We start from the raw sequence: 26,031 nt of genomic DNA, 5'->3' as shown, positions 1-26,031 counted from the left end.
GAGTAGCTCTAGTATTTTAATGTAATTGCTTTTCCTAGCTTCTCCTCTTTGACTGGTAATTCTAGATTTGTTTCAGTTCCAACTTGTTTCCCACCTGAGATTCTAAGGGAGGGAATTAAACACCCTGGTCTTTGAGGTAAAAATATCACAAGTGAAAAGAACATTATTATAAACTGTGTATCAACAGCTTATCTTCCAGACATTTCCTTCTTGCATTAAGTATACTAATTGCTCTCTATGCAAATGTGAGTTTAATGGCACTAACAAGCTCAATGAAACAATTTAATTGCTACATTATGATGTATTTTCCATATGTATCAACATGAAAGAAGTGCCTGAATAATAATGTACAGGGCCTTACTCTGCTCCCCGAGAGGAGGTAGAACAAACTGTGCTTGGCCCACAGCTGCTGGCCCCAGTCGGAGGGTCAGCTAGCAAACCTTGATAAAGTGTCTACTCTGGGCCCGGCCATGGGAAGACAAAGAAAGGCCAAAAGGCAACCCTCAAGGAGCTCAGAGCCCAAAGAGGAAGGCAACACGCCAAGAATCCTGTACAAGTAAGATCCAGACAGGAGAAACTGGAGATGGTCATCAGAGGGAAGAAGGCTTGAAGGAGATAAGGAGCGGCTTTCTCTAAAAAGTGAGGTTTGGGTTGGGATTGCAAAGAAGCCAAGAAAGCCAAGAGTCAGAAATGAGGGAAACAATCGATGAAAAGGCCCAGTGAGGAGGTGGCTGGTATCACAGGACCTTGGGGAATGTGGACATGTAAGGTAGAAGAAGGTTGAAAAGGTGGGGAGAGGCAGGTTATAAAGGTTTGTGAACATCACAGAATTTTTTTTTTCAATCCTGGAGGTAATAGAGAGCCACTGGAGTTTACTGGGTGACATGTCAGACCTATATTTTAGGGAGGGTGTTCAAAGAGTCTAGAATAGGGCAAAAGAAGAAGAAGGTCTGCTGACTATGCAGGGGAAGATCATCTGGCCTCATAGGTACTCCAAACCACAGTCAAGGAAAGTGTGAGACAGCCCCCAGCAGCCAGGAGTCATGGAGGAAGAAATCTGCCCTGCTAGAAAGGACCCTCAAGATGATCTGGTGGAACCAACTTCTATTAGATGGGCAAGAAAGAGGGACCTTGAGAGGCTAGGTGACCCAGCCAGAGTCCTGAGGCTTGCTGGCGAACCTTCCATCCTGTTCAGTCCACTCTGTCAGAATCCAGGAGAAAGAGACAAGAGGAAGTTCACCTTCATTTCTGGACCAAGGACTGCTCACCACCATTCGACATCCACTCAGATGTGGCAAAGTCAACCTTATACTCCTGCAAAACATTCTGTAATGTAGAAATTCCAACAAAATTTTATTTCTATTTGCCCACTTGCTTTAAATTTCTTTTTTGTTAAATAATTATAGCATTCAAAAATCCTTTTGGGGGGTTCACAAAGTGCCTTCCTATTTTATTTATGAAGTTAAGGACTGAAATCTGAAGCTAAGTGACAAAGAAATTTACACAATTGCACACAAAACTCTCCTTTTGATCTATCCAGTATAAAGATGTAGACTTCAAGGAAAAAAACATGGATGGGAATATATACCTGGGGCAGAAAAGAGGAGCCAGTCATAGCATACTTTCAACAATTATCCCATTTAGGAGCAACCTAGAGCTAACCTACCCCAAACTGTATTTCTACTGCCTTAATTTCTTCAAGAGAAGAGACTGGGGGGGGGGGGGAAGAATCCCACACTAAAATCTAACCCTACTAGTTGTGGGCATCCAAATTGTCATCAATGCCATTTAATTCTAAATAATTCTCAATAACTGTTTCTGTTCAGTTCTTCACCTCAATAAGTATTAACTAATTATTATATGCAAGTGCTAGGAGATAGAAAGGTAGTTACTACAGAGTGTTCGAGGAATGGGTGGAAGGACAGATCCACAGAGAATGAGATAAGTGCAAAGAATCAGTCCAAGCAAAGTGCTGTAAGAAACCTCAAAAAAAGGGGCGGCTAGGTGGCGCAGTGGAAGGATCTCCGGCCTTAGAGTCAGGAGTACCTGGGTTCAAATCTGACCTCAGACACTTAATAATTACCTAGCCATGTGGCCTTGGGCAAGCCACTTGACCCCATTGCCTTGAAAAAAAATCTAAAAAAAAGAAACCTCAAAAAAAAGAGCTTATTTTAAAATTGTTGAGGGAGAGTTCTATCTCAGACCTTTACTGTGTGACCCTGGGCAGGATATTTTACCTCTTCAGATCTCTGTAACCTCACTTGGAAAAAAAAAGTTGGAGTCAATGATGTCTAAGGTACTATCCAGCTCTAAATCTAAGAGCCTATGGAGTGGGACTTAGAGGAAGAAAAGGACCTTAATAGATGTGGGCTACAGAGAGGATAAAGTTCATTCTGAGCATGAAGGATGGCGTGAAGAATGACTGAGGAGAGAATAGGGGGACAGTTTGTAAAAGGAATGGAATGAGGTAAAGTTGGACAGAAGACATAATAACCTTCAAAATTTTAGATTTGCTTTAATAGTTTCAGGCCCATTTTTAACTTGCTTAAATGTGATTCAGTTTTAGTGGTAAACCCAGCCCAAATCCCTCCCTGTAAACCTTGAAATAACAACTTAAGCAACCACATTGCAGCCTGTAGATTAATTCAGACCCAAGTTTAGTCATCCTTTGAATGCCATGAGTTTAAATTTCAAGCCTATAACCAACAGTTTTGACTCACCAAGTCCCAGCTTCTTCATCAATAAGGTTGGGGTGTTGCCTTTGGTACCTTTCTCACAAGATTTCTAAGGAAACAAATGTGTATAAAGTATTTTGAAAACTTTAAAGATGGGTGTGTATATGTGTGCACACATCTAGATGTCAGATTATCACCATCATCATTATCATTATGATTTGAACTTAAATGATTTCATCAGAGCATGGAATTCCAGTAATTAGACTCTACCACTGAAGAACCACAACTATTCTGCAGTGTATGTCATCTTAGATGGGTACCCACAGGCAGCCTGGCATAGTAAATAGAAGGTTGCTCTCAACACCAGGCAGCCCTGGCTCCAGGTACATCCTGTGACTGAGTCATGGTGTGGACCATGATCCTGAAATCCAGAAAGTCAGAAGCACAGTCAGGAGGGGAATGAATGAAGAAGTCATTTTATTAGAGAAGCACCGATGATAAGAAATTTTCTTGCCCTATTTTAAAGGAGGGTTTCAAGAGCCACAAATTGTTTCCACTGGAATTGATTTGCAGTTTCTTGTGTTCTGAACTAACCATGATATATTGATGGCTATCTGAACAAATGCTAGTCTCCAGTGAGGAGTGGCTCTCTTGGCAAGAGGCAGAGGGCATCTCTTTACCATGGAGGATGGGTCAGAGCTTTTGATCTGGGATCTTATTCTAAAGGGGAGTTAAAAAGAGATTGTTAAAATTACTACAAAGACCCAAATATCAAGTCCAAGCAGAAATACAAGGAAAATTAAAGAAGAGTCAGTAGATAAACATCAAATAAATGCATCCATCCCAATGGGCAGAGAGCACAGGGTGCTGGAGAGCCCCAAGGCCTTTGTCCTTTCCGATGAAAGCCTTTTGGGAAGAGGGTCAAGGGGAGCAGGAGAGATTGCAGTTGTGTGTTGAATTTGATGTTATGAGACTAAGACTATATGGGGAAAAGACTAGAGGGGGAAAAAAATCAGGAAACTCAGAGGTTGTTCACATTCCCCCGATGCCATTTCAGTGTTTATCCAAAAAGCTATTAGAGCAAAACCATCACTGCCAACCCAGAGCTGAGCCGGCATGGTTCACCACTGAGATAGACTAGCACTTATTTGAACCAGAAACTTGTAGACAAATTACAGACAAAGAATTCACAGAGATCTTTTACATCCTGGACATGTTACTTGTCATTCTTATTAGCACTCACAGTCAAACTACTCCATTTTTTATTTCTTTCAAGGATGGGGGAAGCTAACTGTGATGGAGCAGCAGAAGCCTACAAAGGCTGAAAGTTCTTGGGAGTCATCTCTGACTCTACCTCACGCCCCTTTATTTACCACATTCTAACACTGCACCATTATGAAGGGCCCCTCTCTTGTAATTCCCACTCTGGGTAAAGTCTTTTTGCCCCCTCATGTGACTTTTCTAGAGATTGTTCACTGGCCTTGAGACCTTCTCTGATTTATTTTGAACTTTCCTCACTTTGATCCTAGTGAGGAAACTGCCTCTACCAGAGTAGATTGATGATTCCACAGCATGGCTGGGAGAAGGGGAATGAAAAGTGGGAGCAAGGAGAGAAGCTGAGAAGGAAGCTGAAGGCCCAGGGTCAGCCACTTCCCATGCATCAGGAACAGAACCTGACTCCAGGATCAGCTTTCTAACCACTAGCTGTCACTGTGCTTCTCCACTGTGTTAATCTTCCCCATTTACTACTTTTCTTCTAAGGCTTCCAACTCTTCAGTTTTCCCCATTGCAAAAAGGAAGGAAAGTAGGAAGAAGGTGACTAGGCCTCTCGTGTGCTAGGGACTAGAATGAAAAGTTTACCAACACTGACTCATTTGATCCTCACAATTGGATCTCAGAGGGCAGGAGCGAGTATTCTCCCTAATAGGATGATTTCCAAGTCCAGGTTATGGCATTCAAGGACTTCCACAAGCTGCCCAGCCTTCTTACCTCCTACATTGTCTTTCGGTCAAGAAACAGATTGGTCAGTTTTAGTGCTCCTCGATTACACAGCACACATCCCTAACTTAACGCCGAAGCTATTCATCATTTCCATCATCACATTCCCCTCGCCTCTCTACTACGGAAAATCTTTAAGACCAAGCTTAAATCTCACCTTATAGGAACTTAAGACTTGCAATGGGCATTGTAAAGAATAATGGCTGGATTCTGAAAGCCCATGTTCAATCTGTGGGACCTGCCTGAACAACTTGTAACCTCTCTGGATCTCAGGGCTATGAAATGAAATCATTGAACTAGGCAATATCCAACACCCCTCCAACTATCAATCTATGATCCTAGGGATGAATGAAAATTAGAAATGACTGCAGGGAACATCTAGTTCAGCTCAATCATTTCACAGATTGTGAAACTGAAGTTCAGAAAGGTTGACTTCCCCAGAGTCACACAGATAGTAAGCAGCAAAACATTACCATTCACAAAAAGCTTTCCAATCACCCCTATCCTTAATGATTTATCCTACCTATGAACCCCTGCAGCACCTGCTGGGTAGCAATCATCCTGTACTACTACACTATTATGTATTGTTAGCCAGTAAATATAATAGCTGATATATGTTATGGTTACAAAATGATTTACACAACAAAAAAAGTGTTTTATGTAGATTATTTCCTCTTTACAGAGTCTTATGATAATAATAATAATAATAATAATAATAATAATAACTTTTCTTTCCAATAGGTTGTAGTGCTACCTTTTGTTCTTATAGCTCCCAGATTTCCCTTTCCCTTCTCTCACACCCCTTGCCCTTCCCTGAGAACCACCCCTTATAACAAAGAAGCTGATACTTTTCTTCTCAAATGGATTTTGAGCTGCTGAAGTATCATGGCTTCATAATTAGACAAGTTCAAGACATAGATAAAACAAGAATGAAATTTATTCTCCTTACAGAGCTTACATTCTATTGGCCATTATACTTTTCAGCTGCCATCCTGCCTTGGACCGAGCTTCAACAGCATCTTGGCAGCTTGGCTTCGTTAAGGTCTCTCCTCTTAAGACACAAATTTAGATCTGTGGAGGCCAAAACTGTAAAGCAGAAAAAATTCTCACTTAACCCTTCAATACATTTACTATGCTGTGCTCAAAGGTTTCTTGTATTTTCCTTTCCAAAAGAGACCAATGGTAATAGGTGGCGGCTCTAGGCTCAAGCAGCACACTTCATCTCACTGTACTGCGCATCCTGGGATGCAAAACGCCTACCCAACTTGAAATGGAATTGGTGGCAAAGCTAACCAAAGACAAGAGTCAGAAGTTGGAGAAATTCCCTCTCTAAAAGAAGGATGAAGTGTCCTTCCTGGGAAATCTAAACCAGCAGAAGGTTGGGAAAGGACAGGCCAAGAGGCCTGGCCAGAGGCTGAAGCATGGTTCTCCCCTTCAATGAGCTGAAGTGGTCTAGCAAAGGAATGAGGGCATGGGGGTTCCAGGGATGGAAGAGAGCTTAAATGAACATTCCATGCCTTAGTTTACCCACCTGTAAAAAGAAAACTGCTTGAGCACTCCCATGTTGAACAGCCCTTCACAGGACTCTTGAAGAACATTGGCTCCCTTACTGTCATGATTGGTACCCCACCAAGCAGTTTATAACATTTAGGGGTTGTTAAAACAATAAGAAACTTCATGTAATTTAAGAACTAGGAAAAGATTCTTCTGCAGCAGCAAGAGGAAGTAGATTTTTCTTCCCCATCTTCAGTAGAAAGTAATAAGGAATCACTGAAGTCTCAGAAGAGTAAAAGCACTAAAAAGTAAAGCGTTTTTCCCTGCCTTCATGGATGAATTGTTTGGCTTTACAGCTTATCCACTCTGGGCTCCCTCATTTTGTAGAGGAGGAAACTGAGGTCTAAACAGGGAAAGCAGTTCTCTCTCAGGGTTACATAAGTAATATCAGAACTGGGATTCAAAAACCATGGATCCTCTGACTTCAAATCAGTACTCCTGTGACACAATGCTTTCTCTTTGAAGAAAATGTTGGGCTTAGGATGGATGAGGGAGGAGCCTCAGGAAAGAGCTTGTTTCAGTGGGTCATATTTCCAAGAGTTGTGGCAAGGGGTGCTCTTGGGTGCTCATCTAATTTATACCCTTTCTCATTCTCACATCCATTAGGGCTGAAACACATTTTTAAGCAAAGTTATTTAAAATGAAGGCAATAAAACACTGTGTGAAATAATTTTCAGCAAAGTAATTTAAGCAAGTAGTTACCCCAGTGCTCAGCCAGAATCTAAAATCCCACTCCATCTTTGCAATGACCAGAAGTGAACCACCCCCTTCCCTAGACCCCTCTTCTCCTGTGATGAGTCAACAGAGTGAAATCTCTTACAAAGCAGGAAAGGTTTAGAATGTGAGTCTGGCAATACATAATGTGTATCAACTTGACTTTTAAGGAATCAGCCTACATAAGTTTAGAGAGATTCTTTATTATGGTGGCTATTGGATGATGAGTTATTTGGGCCACAGAAACTCAAGACCTCATCTCAGAATTGGAAAGGACTAGAGAGATCATGTGGTCTAGCCCATTCCTGAAGAAAATGCCTTTCTACAATCTACACATTACATCTAGTTTCTAGAAGATCCTATTCCACTTTGGGCAGATCTAATCTAATTTTCCTTTCATTTAGCCTCAATCCACTTCTTGACAACTTCTAGCCATTGCTTCCAATTCTGCCCACTGTGGCCAAGCAGAGTAGAGTTAATCCCTAAGACAGCTACTATATGTCCCTTGATTTGTTTGATCATGCTAAACCTCATCACTTTCTTGGGAACATTAAAATCATTTGCCTAACCCCTTCATTTTACATTGAAATCATAACCCACTTAGGATATGTATCTTGTCCAAGTTTATGCAAGCAATGAGTAGAGGTCTTCGTATCTCCTCATCTAGTAGCCCCTCTCCTACTTGCCTTCCCCTGGTTTCTCTTCTGCTTATTGGTGATTTTTTTTAAAACTGAACACAGTGTTCCAGATGTGGTTTTTATCAGGGCAACATGGCATAGTCTAATTCTGACCCTGTTACTAGTCTGAATGTGCCCCAAGATTACATTGGTAATTTTTGTACTATACTTTCCAGTCAAAAGAAAACAAAGATAAAAAAAAAGAGAGAGAGAAAAGTCTTCATCGTCAGGATCATTATCTCACCATCCTGAACAACAGTCCTATTCCTCACATCTTACTCCTCCCGTTTTGGTACTTCCTTATAATTATTTTAGAATATCACCTTCCTGTATAGTGAAGAAGGAAACAGAAGATATTTGAACAATGGGGGGGGGGATGAATGATCTGTGAATCAGAAACATAAAAAGAGAAACTAATATTGTTAATTCGTAATTCTTTAGGTCAGTTTTAAGGTAAGAGACAGTATAGATATGTTATATTTTGCTGGTAACTTATCAGAAAGAACACTAGATCTGGAGTCTGAAAGACCCGAATTCAAATCCTGTCTCAGACATTTATTAAAATAAATTGAAAAGAATAATAGTGCCAACTTCCTGGAGTTGTTTTGAAGATTAAATGAGATATTCATAAGGCAAGAGGACAAAACTTAAGGCATCGTATAAATGCTAGCTCATATTGTTTCTCCAAAAACAGTGTATGCTTTTGGAGATCTAAGAAGAAAAAAAAATTCCAATTATGCCTCTAATCATCTGGGTGTATTTAAGAGCTTATTAAATTCATGGTACATTTATTTTCTTGTGTTGTCTCTCACATTCCAATCTTTCTTCCCTACATCCTGTCTTCATCCTTCCCTGCCCTGTGACCTTTTTCTAGCCATTTCATTTCAATGTTTTGGCTCATTATTTTCTGCTGAATTAATCAAATCAGTGTGGTCATTTGACTACTTCTTATCTGTGTTTCCTTCCATTTTCAATTCTCACTTCTTGCTTCTCCCTTGCTGAATGTTCTCTCTACCTGTGTTTTTCTTGAAACCTCCCTATCATTAACCATATCCTTTAAAAATGTTTCATATTGGAAAGAAAGAAAGAAAGTGAAATAGAAGAAAATATCCTTCAGTCTACACTACATCGGTTTTCTATCTGAAAGTAGATAGTATGTTTCTTAATGAGAATTTTGAAATTCTGATTGGATATCATGTTGATCAGAGTTACTAAGTCTTTCAAAGTTTATTATCAATATTACTGTTACTGTATAAATCATTCTCCTATTTCTGCTCATTTCATTTTGCATTTCTGCTCATTTCACTTTGCATTCACTTTTTCATACAAGTCTTGTCAGGTTTTTATGAAATCATCCCTTTCATAATTTCTTATAACATAATAGTGTTCTTTTACATTCATATACTCTAACTTGTTCAGTTATTCTCCAAATGATGGACATCCCCTAAGTTTCCAATTCTTTGCCACCACAAAAAGAACTACTATAAATATTTGTGTGTGTATATATATATATATATATATATATATATATATATATATATATATGTCTTTTTTCTCTTCCTTTGATCCTTTTGGGGTATAGGCCTCATAGTGGTATCTTGGTCAAGTTTCATAGACCTTTAGACATAGTTACAAATTTCTTTCCAGAATAGTTAGACTAGTTCATAACTCCATCAACAGGGCATTTTCCCCTTCAGCATTTGTCATTCCCTTTTTTTGTCATCTTAGCCAAATTGATGGATGTGAGGTAGTATTTCAGGATTATTTTAATTTTCATTTCTTTAGTTATAGAGCTTTATAACACTTTTTATATAAATGAAGGCTTTTATTTTTTTCTCTGAAAACTACTAATTTTCTTTGATTGTTTATCAATTTGGAAATGGCTCTTATTTTTATAAATTTGATTCAGTTCCTAATATGTTTAAGAAAGGAGACATTTATCAGAGAAACTTGCTACAAAAATTTTATCTCAATGTCTACATTTCTTCTGCATTGATTTTGCCTCTGCAAAATATTTATTAATTCAATGAAAATTCTCCTTTTTTACCTTCTGTGAACCTCTCTATTCTTGTTGGGTCATGAACTCTCTCCTTACCCATAGGTACTTTCTTTCAGCTTTCATTATTTTGCCTGTGATATCACCTTTTATGTAGACATAACATCATGCCGTTCATTTTTAACTTATCCTAGTAATTACAATGAGAGGTGTTGATCTATAACTAGTTCCTACCGGACTGCTTTACAGTTTTACCAATAATTTTCATCAAATAGTGTATTCTTGCTCCAATAGCTAAAATGTTTGGGTTTAGCAAAATCTTAAGCAACTGTGATCATTTGCTTCTGTATAGTGTATACCTAATATGTTCTTCTCTTTAGTGTCTCTATTTGTAAATCCATATTAAAAAAAATTTTGACAATAATAAATTTTTAATTTAATCTGTAATCTTGTCTGCTGGGTTACCTTCCTTCACATTTTTCCTCCATTGATTCCCTCGATATTCTTGACCTGTTGTTCCTCCAGATGAATTTGTTATATTTTTCTAACCCTATAAAGTAAGTTTTTAGTGACATGATTGGTATGGCATTAAGTAAACTAAATTGGGTGATATTGTCATTTTTATTATATTGAGTTGGCTTGTGAGTAATTAATATTTCTCCAGTGATTTAGCTATGTCTTTGTTAGTGAGAAGTATATTTTGTAAATATTTTCAAATAGCTCCTATGTGTGTTATGACAGGTAGACTCACACATATATTTTATACTTATGCAGTTTTTAAATGGAATTTCTCTATCTCTTCCGATGGATTTTGTTGTTCATACATAGAAATGATAATGATTCATGTGCATTTATTTTATATACAGCAATTTTACTTAAAGCTGTTAATGGTTTTGGCAAGTTTTTAAAATTGATTTCCTAGGGTTCTCTAAGTTCATCAGAACATTATAAAAAATGATAGTTTTGTTTCCTCATTGCTATTCTAATTTCTTCAGTTTCTTATTTATTTCTATAGCTAGTGTTTCTAGTTCACATGGAATCAAAATGTTGATAATGGATATTAGGGTGAAACAAGGACATCCATTATCACATTCCATGTGAACTACTCATTAAGTATTATTCTTGATTTGAGATAAATACTAATTACTATTTTTAAAAAAGTTCCATTTTCTTGTGCTTTCTAGTGTTTTTAATAGTATTCTTTCAAAAACTTCTACTACATTTTCTGAAATAATCATGATTTTTGTTCTTTTTGTTATTGCCATGGTCACTTATGCTCATAGTTTTCCTAATATCGAACAAGCTCTCTATTCCTGGTATAAATATGGTCCAATCATGTTCTCTTTCCCTGTATTTTATTTTAAAATTTTGCATCAATATTCATTTGGGAAATTAGTTTTTAGTTTTCTTTTTCTACTTTGATTGTCCTTGGTTTTGATAACAATAACCATATTTGTGTTATGGAAGGAATTTGGAAGGATTTTTTTAGAATTATTTTTAGAACAGTTTATGTCATACAAGAGTTACTTATTCTTTAAATATTTGATAAATTTGCTTATAAATCTATTTGGTTTGGGGATTTTTTTCCACTTTAGATTTTATATTGCTCATTTAAAGCTTGTTCAATTTCTTTTTCTAAGATAGGGTTAAGTATTGTGCTTCCTGATCTGTTAAGCTAGACATTTTATATATTTATATCTGCATTGGTTGTGAATTCATCTTTTTTAGCTTTTGATTCTAGTAATTTGGTTTCCTTAGCTTTTTTAAAAAATCAAATTTACCAATGATCCCCCACAAAAAACCCTAGTTTTATATATTAGTTTAATCTTTCTTTTTTTAACTTTCAATTTTATTAATATCTCCATTAATCTTGAGGAATTCTATCATAGTGTTTAATTGAGGGGGTTTTAATTTGTTAAAAGCTTTTCTAATTTTTTTAATTGCACATGCATTTCTTTGCTCTATTCTTTCTATTCTAAAAAGTTTAGATGTAAAGTTTCTCCAAAGTGCTACTTTAGGTTCATCCCACAAATTCTTTTGCATTAAGTTATTGCTTACAATTTTTTTACAATGTTTACAATTTTACATTTACAAATTTTTTAATCTGTGTTAAAGGCCTTTGATTGAAAGTAATTTTTATTGTATTAAGATTTTTGTTTTCCTACATATTTTGGTTATGATTTCATGCCCTAATACATGATCAGTTTTTGTGAAGGTGCCGAGAAAAAAGTATACTCCTTTTAAGTCCCATTCAGTTTTCTTCACATGTGTAACATGTATATAAATTTTCTTAACATGTATAAGGTCTAAGCTGTACAAATTCTCTTTACAAGTATAAGGTCTAACCTGTACAAATTCCCTTAACAAGTATAAGGTCTAACCTGTACACATTCCCTTAACAAGTATAAGGTCTAACCTGTACACATTCCCTTAACAAGTATAAGGTCTAAGCTGTACAAATTCTCTTAACAAATATAAGGTCGGGGCAGCTAGGTGGCGTAGTGAATAAAGCACCGGCCTTGGAGTCAGGAACACCTGGGTTTAAATCCAGTCTCAGACACTTAATGATTACCTAGCTGGGTGGCCTTGGGCAAGCCACTTAACCCCATTTGCTTTGCAAAAAAAAAAAACAAGTATAAGGTCTAACCACTATAAATTTTCTCAAAATAGCTTCCATTTAAGGGCAACTACATGGAACAGTAGATAAAGGACCAGCTCAAATTGAGCCTTAGCGGCTTACTAGAGATATGACCTTGGGCAAGTCACTTATCCCCAACTGTTTCCCCCCTAAAAAAACCAAAACTCTCTTCAGCACCTTAAAGTTAAGATTTACACAGGGTCTGGGAGGGGTAAATTGAGGTCCCTCTCTATTACAGAATTTTATCTTTTTCCTTTTAAATAATTTTTAAAAGCCATGGGATGCTTGGCACATGTACAATCCGATATGAAATAAACTCATTATCAATAGCATCTTTGACAAAATGGAATTTCTCTTTCTCCTTTAAGTAAACTTATTTTTGCTTTTTGCACTAAAGCAGAAGAAACTTCACCCCGGTGTCTTGGGTGGACTCTCCAGGTTTGGGATCCCGGGTCCGTGTACATCGGGGGTGAAGGGGCACAGGCGCCAGGCCAGGCTGGGCAGGCCTCGCAGGTCTGCTGCCCACTGCGGGCACCGGCGGCCCCTCTGCCCAGGCCGATGGCCCAGTTGAGCACGTGCAGCGACTGTCACCATGGCTCCCCGGAGGTTCCTCGGCAGGTCGCCCGCGCCCGCACCCGCGCCGCTGGCTCCCCTGGCCTTGTCCGCCACCCTTACGTGATGGGCCAAAGGGGAGAACCGAGGAGCCCCCTGCCCAGGGCTGGTCCGACCCAAGCCTGGCTGACCGCGACGCTGCTGCCCTTGCGCCCCGAGCCACTTTGGGGGTCCTCGGGGCGTTTTCCTGCCCTTGGACCCTGTCCCTGGCACCCCCACGCCCACGGCCGCACCACCCGTAGTTGGTTAGACTTCTCTCTGTAAGCTGCACTGGCCTGGAATAAATGACCATGACTTTTTCTCGGCTTTCCTATTCAGAATTTGGACTGAACATTTTCTAAGTTGTTATGGAAGAGTTGTGAGCTGGGGAAGGAGGGTAAAAATGCCCCCTCACCGATTTGGTACATTTCATACTTTCTAGAATAATCCTTTCCCTGTTCGCTTTCCCTCCAAACTTCTGTATTCATGTTTCCTTCAGGGTGTAACAACTTAACTTACTACTATGTCCCATTCTTATCAAATCCTATTTTGCCCCTTTCATTTTTCCTATTATCACTTTTCTTTTCTAGTGCTTTAATGACAATATGACAAAATGATCATTATAAATCCTATCACAGAGCCTGATTAAGCAATGCATCAGAAAAATATATGCACTATGTACCCAGAGTCAAATAAGAAATTAAGGTAAAAACTTAGAGAAATCTCGATAATTTATAGGAGAGATGATCTGGTGTGGTTGAAAGAGCAGGGCACCTTGGAGAAGGAAGACTTGCTTTCATTTCCCACCTCAACTGCTATGTGACCCTGGGCAAGTCAGGAGTTGGCCTTGGGTTATACAGGCATTTGTTTCCTTCTCCACTTCATTTTGTAGTGCCAAATATGTGTAGTTCTGCAGATGTACTTTTCATCTCTAAGGCAAATATACATGAAACTTTAGAATGCTTTTATTGTTGCCTTAATTAAATCCCTTGTTCTTTAGCCATAGTTTTATATTTCCCTGTACAATCTCCTTTTACAAAATTTTCCCTGGCACTGTCACAAATCATGAAATCAGGAGATGCTTTCAAAATAACTTGTAATTTCAACTAATACATATTTAGAATAGATGCTTAAAATTCACGTTCTATTTGCTTATATTTTAGAAATTGAGTTAAAATTAGTTGCTTTTTTTTAAGATGGCAGGGCTTTTCTTGGAGGTTAAAAATTTGAGAGGGAATGGAAGGAAGTATGATAGTAATTCGAAAAAACAATAAACAAAGAAAAAGAAAGTGTATCAATGATGCAATTTTAAAATACACAAGAAAGGACAGAAAAATGTCCAAAGAGTTTATAGGGCAGAAGTGGAACTATCATGTTAAATTATATGTATGTATACATATGTTTTAAAAAACAAGCTGCATATAATTGAAATTTATGGCATTCTACATATGTAATCTTTTTCTTTTCTTTGTAAAAGGGAATCTTCCTGTTTGCTGAAGTTCATAAAGTTCATAATAATGAAAAAAATTTTGAATTAATATCATAAAAACTTTAATCATATAAATGGAAAAATGATAGAATCAACATTTCTTTAGCTTTGCCTGATTAAAGTATCACCTATCTATATGCCAGTATAGATAACTCACTATCATCATTCAAAGCATAGAAATTATTTATAGTAATATATTCCAAAAAATAATGAAAAATAAGATCCAGAAAATGATACCTTCATTTATTCAAGTGTATTAATATGTTCCATCTATTATATATATATATATGTAAACATATGTGTGTACATATTCTTATTATATATGTAAAGTTATAAGGTCACAAATACACTGTCAAAGATGACAGGAGATAGTAAATCCTTTTTTTCTTAAAAAAAACTATAATATTAAATTCAGCCTAGAGTAATAGTATAAAAAAGACTGAACAATGCTAAGGAATTTAATACCAGCAAACATGAGTCCTTTGAAATGGCAAATTAGATGTGCACTAAGATTTTGGTCACACTTCAAAGAATAATGTGCTGAGCTGGAGAGCCATTCTGTTTACTCTTGTTCTCCCGATTGAGGTTTCTATATGTTAAACAGGCTTTTGACTACTTCAAAGCATGTTTGAAATCCACACTGCCTATCTCATGCACAAAGACAAACATTCTACCAAATTTCTGTTGCTAATATTATTTCTGCTTATTATATTTGTAAAATAAGTGAAACCTGGACATTTTTCTGTCAAGTACTGAAAAGGTGCCACTTTTCCTTTAGCTATGACAGTGAGGGCCGTCTGACAAATGTGACATTTCCAACTGGAGTGGTCACCAACCTTCATGGCGAAATGGACAAGGCTATTACAGTGGACATTGAATCATCCAGCAGGGAGGAGGATGTCAGCATCACTTCAAATTTGTCATCGATTGATTCTTTCTATACTATGGTTCAAGGTAACAAAAAAACATTACTTTAGACTAATTTTGTGTTTTGATAGATTAAATATTAACTTCATTCAAGGTTTTTCTTTTACAAAGAATACAACCATAGTCCAAATAAGGATACCCCTTCAAAATCCCCCAAATACCAATAGTATAAATACATGATAGTCAAACTCCTCTGGGAAGTTAGCCAAATGCCCTGTAACCTAATTTAGCTGATAAATGGATTTTCCCCCAAGGAATGATGTTATTGTTGTTTTTACCTAACACTGTTTTTGCTAAACCAATTAATGACATTAAACAGAGGGAGTGAATCTTCTAAAATCTTGAAGAAAATAGATTAATAATTATGTACATACATCCAGCCTCCTAAAACAACATCTTGTTGATTGTACTGCCCATATCTTAAAGGATAATCCCACATTCTATCAAACATAAAAACAATGGGGGAGGAAGGAAAGAGCTATAGGAATGGAGATGGGTTGAGTATTTTAAATACTGATTTTATCTCTTTATACTCATGCAAAACTTTTATAGCAAGAAACAATATGGAAAAAACTGCTTAAATTATGAACTAAAAAAGGCATTATTAAAGATGTTTTCCTTACAAATGCAGATCATTCAAAGAATTATATCATTTTTAATTACACAGCATTCCATATGTTTATTCCATTTCCATGGTTCATATATTTCTGCTTCATCCCTTTTTCAGATCAGTTAAGAAACAGCTACCAGATTGGTTATGATGGCTCCCTGAGAATTATCTATGCCAGCGGTCTAGACTCACACTACCAAACAGAGCCACATGTTCTTGCTGGCACAGCCAACCCCACAGTGGCTAAAAGAAACATGACTCTCCCTGGAGAGAATGGCCAGAATTTAGTGGAGTGGAGATTCCGAAAAGAGCAAGCCCAGGGAAAAGTCAATGTCTTTGGTCGAAAGCTTAGGGTAAGTAAACATTCAAGTAAACATTCTTTCTATCTTTGGCATGCACTGGTGGCCAAAAGACATGAGAATTACCCTGGATAACTACTGACCATGGGCACATGAGCTAAGCCAATCAGAGCTGCCAAACTTGCTTGCAAACTTTCAATGTAATTAAAGTTAATTTTTTCAGAAAATATTTTTATGTTCAAAATCCATAAGGGAAAGTTGTCAAAGATAAAAGTTTCCTTTTCTAGGGCAACCTCCACAGTTGAAAATTAATCTTTCTAGGACTTCCAATGGCATTACAAAGAAATAAATGCACTGAATATCCAGCTTAGCCACTATAATGAGTAATTAAATTTAATTGGTCGAGTAAGTTAGTTTAGACTTCTAATTAACATCAGAATTCCATGGCTTCTCTTCTTTGCACTCTGCCCATGGCCAGAGCTGACTCCCTCACATTAAAGATACAGAAATAAAAGAATTTGGCTTTTTAATATGTAAACATTTCCAAGTCTTCTAAAGGTGGCACTAAGAAGAGCCCAAGTGATAATCTACAAAATGGTTAACTGAACTTCTATTGTACTCTACTTGAAGGTGACTTCCCTCTTTTCATTTGGCTTCTATACTCCCTTTCAGTTCTCCTAAAATAGATCTTGAATTGACTCTAGATTGCCATCTTCAGACCAAAACTGTTTCTTCTGTATTATTAATGGGACCCCCCCATTTTTATTATTGTTCTGAGAAATATTCTAGTAATTCCTATTTCTGATCTCAGTGGCATAATTGATTTTTTTTTCTAAATGTTCCACTACCTGTACCTTCACAGTTCTATAAGGTATTTTTTCTTTCCCCTCCCTGTCTTACAGTAGGCCAAATATATCTAGCAGGCAAACTATGATTTATGACAGCTATTTGGTAAAGACAACATAGATTAAGTACCCAAAACTAGGTTGCCAGGAGACCACCTTAGGACCACAACAGACATCTGAATTATTAGAATTGAACCTGATTCAGTCATTCTATTAGTAAATACACTGCAGTTTATCAAATAAAGGTGAATAATTTTAGACAATTTTTCCTGACTAGTATTGCATCCCTTGCCATTTTGGGCAAAGTCACTACAATCAAGAGAGAGGGACCAGAACATAAAATGTGCCTTTTAATGCCTGTTATTTTTGGCTCCCCAAAAGTTTATGTTTTTCTCATACCCACAGTAACAATTATTTACCTTGGCAGTCCCTCAGGGTACAACAATATCTACCCAACTCTGTCACCAACTATTTACAAGAAACTAAAAGAAGCAGTGAGGCAAAAAATGATGGCAGGGACATCATTTTTTCAAGGTGTTTGCTAATGGCCATCCATCAAAAGTTGGCAGAAGAGCACTGGGGTTGGTTCACAGACAAACTACCAACTAAAAATGGTACATCATAATCTTAACATCTCCCTTATCATTCATCTACCCTCTAAGAAAGTTCTTTGGGCCAAGGGACTTAGGTCATTCCATCATTCATCAGATATTCATTAGTTGCAGGTATGGATTAACCCCTCCCCCCCACACCAAATCACAGTGCTAAACTGCCCCACAGTCCCTGTCCTCAAAGAGTTTACAATCTATACAGAAGACTTCCTTGTGTACCTTATTTAATAAGAATTAGACAGAGTAGAATGTGATAGAACAAATATCTTATTAAATGCTTTAGGAAAATTCTGAGGAAGGAATCCTTTCAAATTGTCAAAGAAAACTTTGACGGGGATGCCCAAACTGCTGGCCATTATACTATACCTCTAGACCATCAAACATGATGCTTTGAATACAGTAGGGCAGAAATGTCACATTATATAAGTCAATCAATCAATCAATCAATAAACATTTATTAAGCATCCCCTATGGGCCAGGTACTGTAATGAGGATACAAAAAGAGACAAAAGACAGTCCCTGCCCACAAAGAGCTTCCAATTAATTAATTAAAAGATTAAGATGTAATTAGGAAATGTATAACAAAATAAATAAAAATACAACAGATAATGATAATTTGTGGACTTCTAAGCAAATATGCAGATTTCTGCTTGATCTTGAGTTTGGCATTATTGGAATAAAAAACAGGATCAGGCATTTAACCTGTGACTTCATTATTGGGGGGTAGGGTATTTTTTTAGTTTGGGGGGGTGGTTTACAAGACAGTGTGACTTCATTGTGCAGGGACATTCCCCTACATGACTACATCAGTACAGGTTGGTAGTTTCTCTGAAATTTTCAGCCTTAGAGGGCTTTCTGGGTCACTGGGAGTTTTCATGATTCAGTCAGTGTCAAAGTGTGGGTCTTAGGACTCCCTGGTTCCATGGCCTCTCTGTAGCCTCTCTTCCTGTGAAGGACTCAAGCCTTCACCATCTACTGGACCTGTGTTCTGGTTATTAACCTTCTCATGGAGGGCATAAGGGGAAAGATACTTACAATTCTTTAAGCCAATGGCCATGAACTACTTCTTTTCTCTATTATTCAAGTGCTTTTTCTCTAAGTTCAGATCTCATCTGACCTTATTTTCATTCTTATACCTGATGAAGAAGTGTCTCCAGGGATTACCTTCCTCCAAAAGAGAAGTTGCTGATCGAACCTACGTTGGGTATATTTCACTTAAGCCATCCCTCTCCAAGTCATCTAGATCTTCTGGCCCTGCCCTCTCTGGTGACAAGAGACCCCATGAGACTGTCCTGCACCCCTTTCTCTTTACACTCTCTTCCAGGAGTCTCTTCAGTGATCACCTCCATACAGATAACTCCCAGGTCATCTAGCCCTAGTTTCTCTGGAGTTCCAGGTCCAGGCACAACAGCCTAGAGGGATATTGGTCTTTCTTTATATCCCTCCCTACATCAACTCCACAAACCTTTGATTGCTCCTCATATAGAATTGTTTCAAATCCCTTTAACACCCTGCTTACTCTTCTCTGGGCACAATCCAGCTTGTCAGAGTATTTTGCTAAAGCCAAACAGCTCTTACATGTGGTCTTCTTAGGGAAAAATATAGCAGTAAATTCTATAACCTCCCTCCTTTCTGTCCACCCAACTTCTGTTACTAGAGTCTAAGGATCTGGAATTAAAAGCAGTATCATATTGCTCTTATAGTATGTAAGAAACTCCAGACACTTTTATGTGAAATTTTTATCTTGTGCTCTGCTGTTCAGTATTCGTCCACTTGAAATTTTGTGCCCCAAGATTAGGAATTCATACTTTTATCACCTTATTAAATTCAGCACATCATTCTAGCCTGTCAAGGTCTTTTTGTATCCTGGTTATGTGAGCCAAGATGTCAGCAATCTATTGAGCTTTATAATATAGGAATAATACTTATTCCTTTCTCTGATACTGATAAAAATGTTGAACAGAGAATGGCTAAAGAGAGATCCTTCTGCAAATCCACTAGAGAACTCCCTCCTAGGCTGATATCTATTCATCTCCAATTTTTTTTATTTTTGTCTTTGCAAGGCAATGGGGTTAAGTGACTTGCCCAAGGTCACACAGCTAAGTAATTGTTAAGTATGTGATGGTGGATTGGAACATGGGTCCTCCTGACTCCAGGGCTGATACTCTATCCCATTACCAATTTTTTGAAGTTGCTCATTCAACTAGATTCAACCCCACTTGGATGTACTTATGTTCCTCCTTTTTGCCCACAATACTAAAGTAAAAGACTGGCAATACCTACCAGAAATACAAGGATTTCTAGAGGAGGGGTTGTTTTATGATGGAGCTACACTACCATGGAGTATTTTCTGCTTTTGCCTTTTTTCCCCTCAAGTATTCAACAATCATTTCTTTAAATCAAGATTTATTTTTAGGAATGGAATTCCATTTATCCACAGTTTGAATAATTCAATTTCTTCTCCTTTTAAAAAAACAAAGACAAGATTTTCCTCTCATCAATACTTTGATCCCTCTCATGTTTGCCAGACTTTTTTTCAGGATCATCAAAGGCAGATGCTCAAAAATCACACTTGATATTTTTATTAAGGTGTAGTTCATTTGGGCTTGGTGACCACTATTTTCATCCTATCTTAGCACTGGCATTCCTTGTTAACAAATAGTGTTCATTATTTCCAAGGTTAATGGTCTTGCTTTTTAGTAGAGCATTTAAAAAAAGACAGATTTTTCAATATCTAATATATGCCAGATCCTGTGCTAGAACCTAGAGCAACATAAGAGTTGAGTAGTTCTACCTTCTCTTTAAAGAAGGGATTGTTTCATTCTTTGTACATATATCCCCAGCACCTTGCAGAACTTTAATAATCATCTGTTGATGGATTGATTCTGTCATATTATTAATCCCAATTGCCATCCACCTCTAGCTGTCTGTCTATCATTAAATTTTGCTCTTTTTTTCTGAATATGAATAAAAAGGAAGAAGAAAACTATATAAACCTCCAAGTAGGACCTCAAAGATAAGTGAATTTGAATGGCCATTTCTCTTTGCCTGTGTCCAAATGATGGGAGTTCTCCACTTCAGAAAGAAAACAGACAATGCAAAGAGGCAAGGATGTTGGTTTCTTTTTAAATAGTGGAACCAGGATGCCTCTGCAAGACTTCTAGGGAAACATACAATTTTAAATGGCTTGTTCACTCATACTGAGAGGAGGTTTCCATCTGATACACTTGATTGCTCTATTTGATTGCTCTCACATAGACAATGCAAAGATCACAAGGGAGGGTTTCTTATTTTCAAGATAAGATTGGATGTGCCAGCTTTGACTACTAATTTCAATCCTGTAAAGAGAATAAGAAAGGAAGTCAAAAGAGTAAGTGCTGACATGAGAATTTGGATTAAGAATTGAATGGAAACGTAGTAGGCAAAGAGACCAAAAAGGAGGTACATACCAAATACAGCATCATCAACACAAATGAGACTGGACATCATCTATAGCCAACTTCAGTGTCCTTTTTTGGCCCAAACTACCTTCCTCTCATTTTTCTTCCACTAGGAAAGACTTTCTGATTGGCTTTTAAAGTTATTAACTTTAAAATGATTAAAGACACATTCTTGTTAAACTCAGATCTAAGTTCAACACCATAACCATGTGGTTGCTGTCTCTATCTCACTCTATGACTTATATAGAATGAAAATCAAGTCCAGAAGAATAGATGTCTTCAAATGAATAGTATAGTATGATTGGAATCATTTGACTAGTGTGCCATGCTTTTCCTGTCTACAGAAAAGTAATGAGAGAAAATTTAAGATGGTATTACAGAAAGTTAAATATAAAGGGAGAATCAAAATTAATCCAGAGAAAAAAAAATTAAAGCTATAATTTTCCAAAAACATCATTTGGCATGATTTTTTAAAACTAATAAAATGGAATAAATGTTTAGAAAAGAATTTTTCTCCCAATTCTATTCATTTTATCTCTTCTTTTTTAAAAGAGAAGAAACATTGAGATTGGTAAAGGAGAAATTGAGAAAGGGGAAATGTTTTTTTTTTAAGTAAGCCATAAACCAACTGAAAAAAAATATATTTTAGAAAAATGAGACATAGGTCAATCAGAAAAAAAGGAATCATAGAGCTCAGGTAAAGTATAAGAAGGTTAAAAAAATAAAGTGATTCCTTATAATGCATATAAAAAATCATAACCACGTTACTCTGAAAGGGACCAAAGCTATCATCTAATATAACCTAAACAGGAAATTCTCTGCTCTACACTCCCAACAAATATTCATTCAGCCTTTGGTTAAAGACCCCTTGTGATGGATAAGTGTGGCTGAGTATACTAACTAGGGAAATTCCTCCTCCTCTCCTACTATGTGCTGTCATTACTAAACTGCATTCTCTAGGTATGCTTTTTTAAATAATGAAAGAACATTTTCTAAGCTCCTTTTGGGTGCTAGGCACTGGAGAACCCATTACTTCCAAAAGGTGACCCATTCCATTTTTGTACAGCTCTAATTGTTAAAAAATATATCCTTACATTGAGCCAACAATTACTCCTACCTCTGGCTTTTAGGATTAAGGAGAATTAGTCTAATCTATCTTTCAGGTAGTAGTATTTTAGATTCTTAAAAACACTGTTATAGTCAAATTTTCAAAAAAAAATATTTACATAAAATACACATTGAGTAGAAGTTGTTTTTCTTTGTCTGACAATATATGACTAATATATGGTATGTTTATTTTTGCAAGAACAGAAATTTAGCACTTTCTTTGTGCCAATCAAAGAAAATATATCACATTAAATAACTGTATTCTCCTTAGAAAATGCTAGTGCTTAAAAGAAAAACTTTAGTGAATATTTGATATTATATTTGGGGATAAAAATAACATTGAGCTAAGTATATAATAATAATTATTAAAAGGTATATGTAAATTATGACAGGATACAGACATCTTAAGCACCTGTACAATCTAGACTGGGATTACCACTGACTCCATGGGATGAATCTATGACCCACCTGTACCTCCTGAAGAGGGGACCAGGAGATGGTTTCCCTTTTAGAACATTGTCAGCATAACTCCAGTTTCCTGATTCTAGCACTCTTCCATACCCTGGTGTGCACCCAATCTCTCTCTCTCTCTCTCTCTCTCTCTCTCTCTCTCTCTCTCTCTCTCTCTCTCTCTCTCTCACACACACACACACACACACACACACACACACACCACATACACACAGAGTCATGTTACCTTTCTATATCTGTTTCACAGTTAATCAGAGGGAATAATGTGACACCTGCCCCTACCTTCCTCACTTTGTTATAATTAGCCTCATGTCAAGTAAGTTGTTTTGAATTCTCTGATGACAGATATTATCTAAAAATCGTGCTATGTTCAACCCTCCCTTAAAGAATTGCATGAGAAAAGGATTTTCTGTAGTCCATTATTTGAGTATGTGACAATAACCATATTTTTGGTTCTTAATTCCCCCCAAAGTATTAAGGATGTACATATGACCTGAATGGATTTTTTGACATTTAAAATAAACTAATGATGTTAAGTTATATGAATACCTAAGGCAGGAGTTAAGTAGAGGCCTGTCCTAGAACATAGGCATCCCTAGTATTTTGTCTACTGCTTGTAGTGCCCAGAGAGAGGAATGCAGAGGGGCAGGGGCAGGAAGAAAAGCTGATCTGTTAATTCTCCATGAAATGAAGCCTGCTGGAAAACACAGAGGGTGGGGGTCTAAAAGCAGTGGGAATTTCTGTCTAAATCCTAGGCTTGTGTTAGGAATGTAAGAAAAGATGAGGGTACCTTCTAATTCTTTCCTTATTACATCAACTTGAAAGAGGATAAAAGAAAACACATATGCATTTTGTGCCTGCACCAAGTCCCCACCATCTGGAGAAAAGTGAAGAATTCAGACAGCCATCCAGATGTTTTGTCTACATGACACCAAATATCCATATGCTTCCAAAAGCCCACATGTTTGGTGTGGCGGACAGCATGGTCAGCAAGACTAACCACATGCTCCACTTTTCATTCTCTCATTTAGGTGGTGTGTGGGCATAGGTACAGACAAAACAGGTGGGACCAAAGCCGGTAACAGGTTATACTAACAACAAGAATATTAACTGACATTTCACTAGCACTCTATAAAGTTTTTTTCCCCCTATATAGTTACTAAGAAATAGAATTTTACCCATTTTACTGTGGGGACATGCCCTACAATAAGTGACAGGGCTTGGATCTTCTGGCCCCTAAAACACCAGGCTTCCTCTCTAAAACAAAGGTTATTAATGCCAAAATAAAGTCAAACATAATATACTAGATTCATCCTCTTGGCAGTGAATATTTCCCAGATCTATCTCCCCTAAACCACTGTGATACCAAATATAGAGATTTTCTGAAATCCTAACCAGTTGAGCTCTAAGTAGAGGAAGCATCTGCAAAGATAAAGTGGAATAAGAGAAAACCAAAGAGAATTGAAAAACAAATGAAAACTGAGAAAAACAGATTGGAATGGGAAAGGGGGTATGGGGGGAGAGGGGGGAGGAAAGACAAGAAAATGAAAACAGATGGTAAATAACAATGATCAGCATTGTACATGAAAAGTGGTAGTGATTCATAGCAAGCCAGTGAGTGTGGTATCAACTAAGGGAAAGAAAGAAATGATCAGAGTCAAAGAATACAGTTTTTAAAAGCAATAAATGAGAAACACAAGAGCCAATATGAAAACCTTTTCTGAAGCTACTAAAAGCTTTGTGCAGATATGGCTTAGAGAACACAAGCCTGCCAACTCAATTTAATGGAGTCTTGAAACCAAATCTATATCATTTATTGCAACATATTTTCATGAGTTTTATTAGTTCCTTTTTTAAAATGTAACTTAGAGGAAGTTTTGCAGTCATTTTCTCATGCCAAGATGGAACCATGGCAAGTCTGATCCAGAATCAAAGCAAATCAAAATCAAAGAATGTCAGAGCGGAAAGGATGAACATCCTCATTTTACAGTTCAGGAAGCTGAGGTCCAGATCTGTCTCACTGTTGCCCAAACAACACAGCTGATTAGTGACAGTTAAGACTATGCCTAGACCTCCAATCCATTATTTTTCCCCTGTCATCTCTTATCAATAAATATTTGGGTATCTACTATCTCATATTGTAAGGTAGCTGCCTTGAAGGAGCTCTCAAATTAATTGAGATTAAATAACAATAAAATATATACAAGTTCCAGATAACAAAGGGGTCAGTTAATTACCAAATAAATAACTGCTAAAGAAGCTCAGGAAAAGGTAGAAAGATAAGTCACTTGAAGCTGGAGTCATCAGTGAGGTCTTTTTAGAAGGGATGAGATTGGAAAAGATGAAAAATCTCCTAATTCTAACTCCAAGGCTCTATCCCTTCTCTGTGTTCTTGTGCAGCTCAAGGAGATTATTTTTTTTTCAATTCTCTCAGAGCACTTTGCCACCAGAGCATTAAGTTCCCTCTGGACTTAAATCTTGACCATTTGGGGACAGGATGCTAAGTCAGCACTCTCTTTGAAGAGTCAGTAACTAGGAAAAGCTCCTTAAGGGTTATTGTAGAGCAGGAATTAATGTTTTTAAAAATAATAAACCAAAAAACGAATATGAAAAGCAACTTTAAACTGGATTTATCATTTTGACATAGAAGGGCTAATCCCCTTCATTTTAGAGAAAACTGATCCCAAGGTCAGATGAAGCTATTGAAGGTATCAGCAAAAGTTAAGCAATAGATTTATATAAAGAAAGCCATCTTAAACATCAGTTATATAAAAATTAGAATTTCCTCTTTAATTTGGATATTTTAAGTTCTCTCTCTCTCTAGCACTTTATGAACAGCACAATCCCCATGCAATGTGGAAAACTGTTCTCTATGATGGGGCAATAGTCACAAATTTAGTTTGGGATTCAAAATACTGCCCAGAGTTGGTAATGTGGGCATTGTACCACACCTTGGGCCAGATTTTTAAGTGGGTTGGAATGCTCAAGCAGAGATGACTTGTTATTACAGGGTTCTGTAGCAAGTATCAATTCTTTAAATTTTGTCTAAAATAAAAAAAAACCATCTGCAAAGTTTTGACTTTCTGGGATATGACTCAAATTCTTCTCTACTTTTTTCATTAACAATCATCAATAATATGGCTTTTAATTCATTCTTGTTTTACAGAGGGGAAAGTTGAGTTTATCACTACCTTTTATTTACTGTCACTGTGATTAATTTCCATTTACTCAGTAATTACTTGCCTAGGTTTAACACTGCTTGTGAGACCTTGGGTAATTTAAATGGTTATTCCTTCTTTTGCCTCTGTGTCCTCTAAATGACATATGTCTTTAACAAACTCTTCAGCAAATTCATTTTAGTGTTTCTCTTAACCTGTTGACTAAACTTT

At 37.1% G+C, this 26,031-nt stretch overlaps 1 protein-coding gene across 1 annotated transcript in view; it reads left to right on the top strand.

The window, feature by feature from the left end:
- The window catches only part of TENM3 (teneurin transmembrane protein 3), a 3,314,517-nt gene that overhangs the window by 3,274,388 nt on the left and 14,098 nt on the right, over positions 1-26,031 (top strand). Inside the window, exons 33-34 of the mRNA XM_074231559.1 lie at positions 15,111-15,286; positions 15,987-16,222. Coding sequence (XP_074087660.1) covers positions 15,111-15,286; positions 15,987-16,222 — 412 coding nt within the window. The remainder of the gene's footprint in view (positions 1-15,110; positions 15,287-15,986; positions 16,223-26,031) is intronic.

The sequence above is a fragment of the Macrotis lagotis genome, chromosome 3 (assembly GCF_037893015.1).
Source record: "Macrotis lagotis isolate mMagLag1 chromosome 3, bilby.v1.9.chrom.fasta, whole genome shotgun sequence".
In the NCBI taxonomy this organism is placed as follows: Eukaryota; Metazoa; Chordata; class Mammalia; order Peramelemorphia; family Peramelidae; genus Macrotis; species Macrotis lagotis.
The sequence above is the reverse complement of the archived record's forward strand: the minus strand, read 5'-3'. Positions and strand labels throughout refer to the sequence as shown.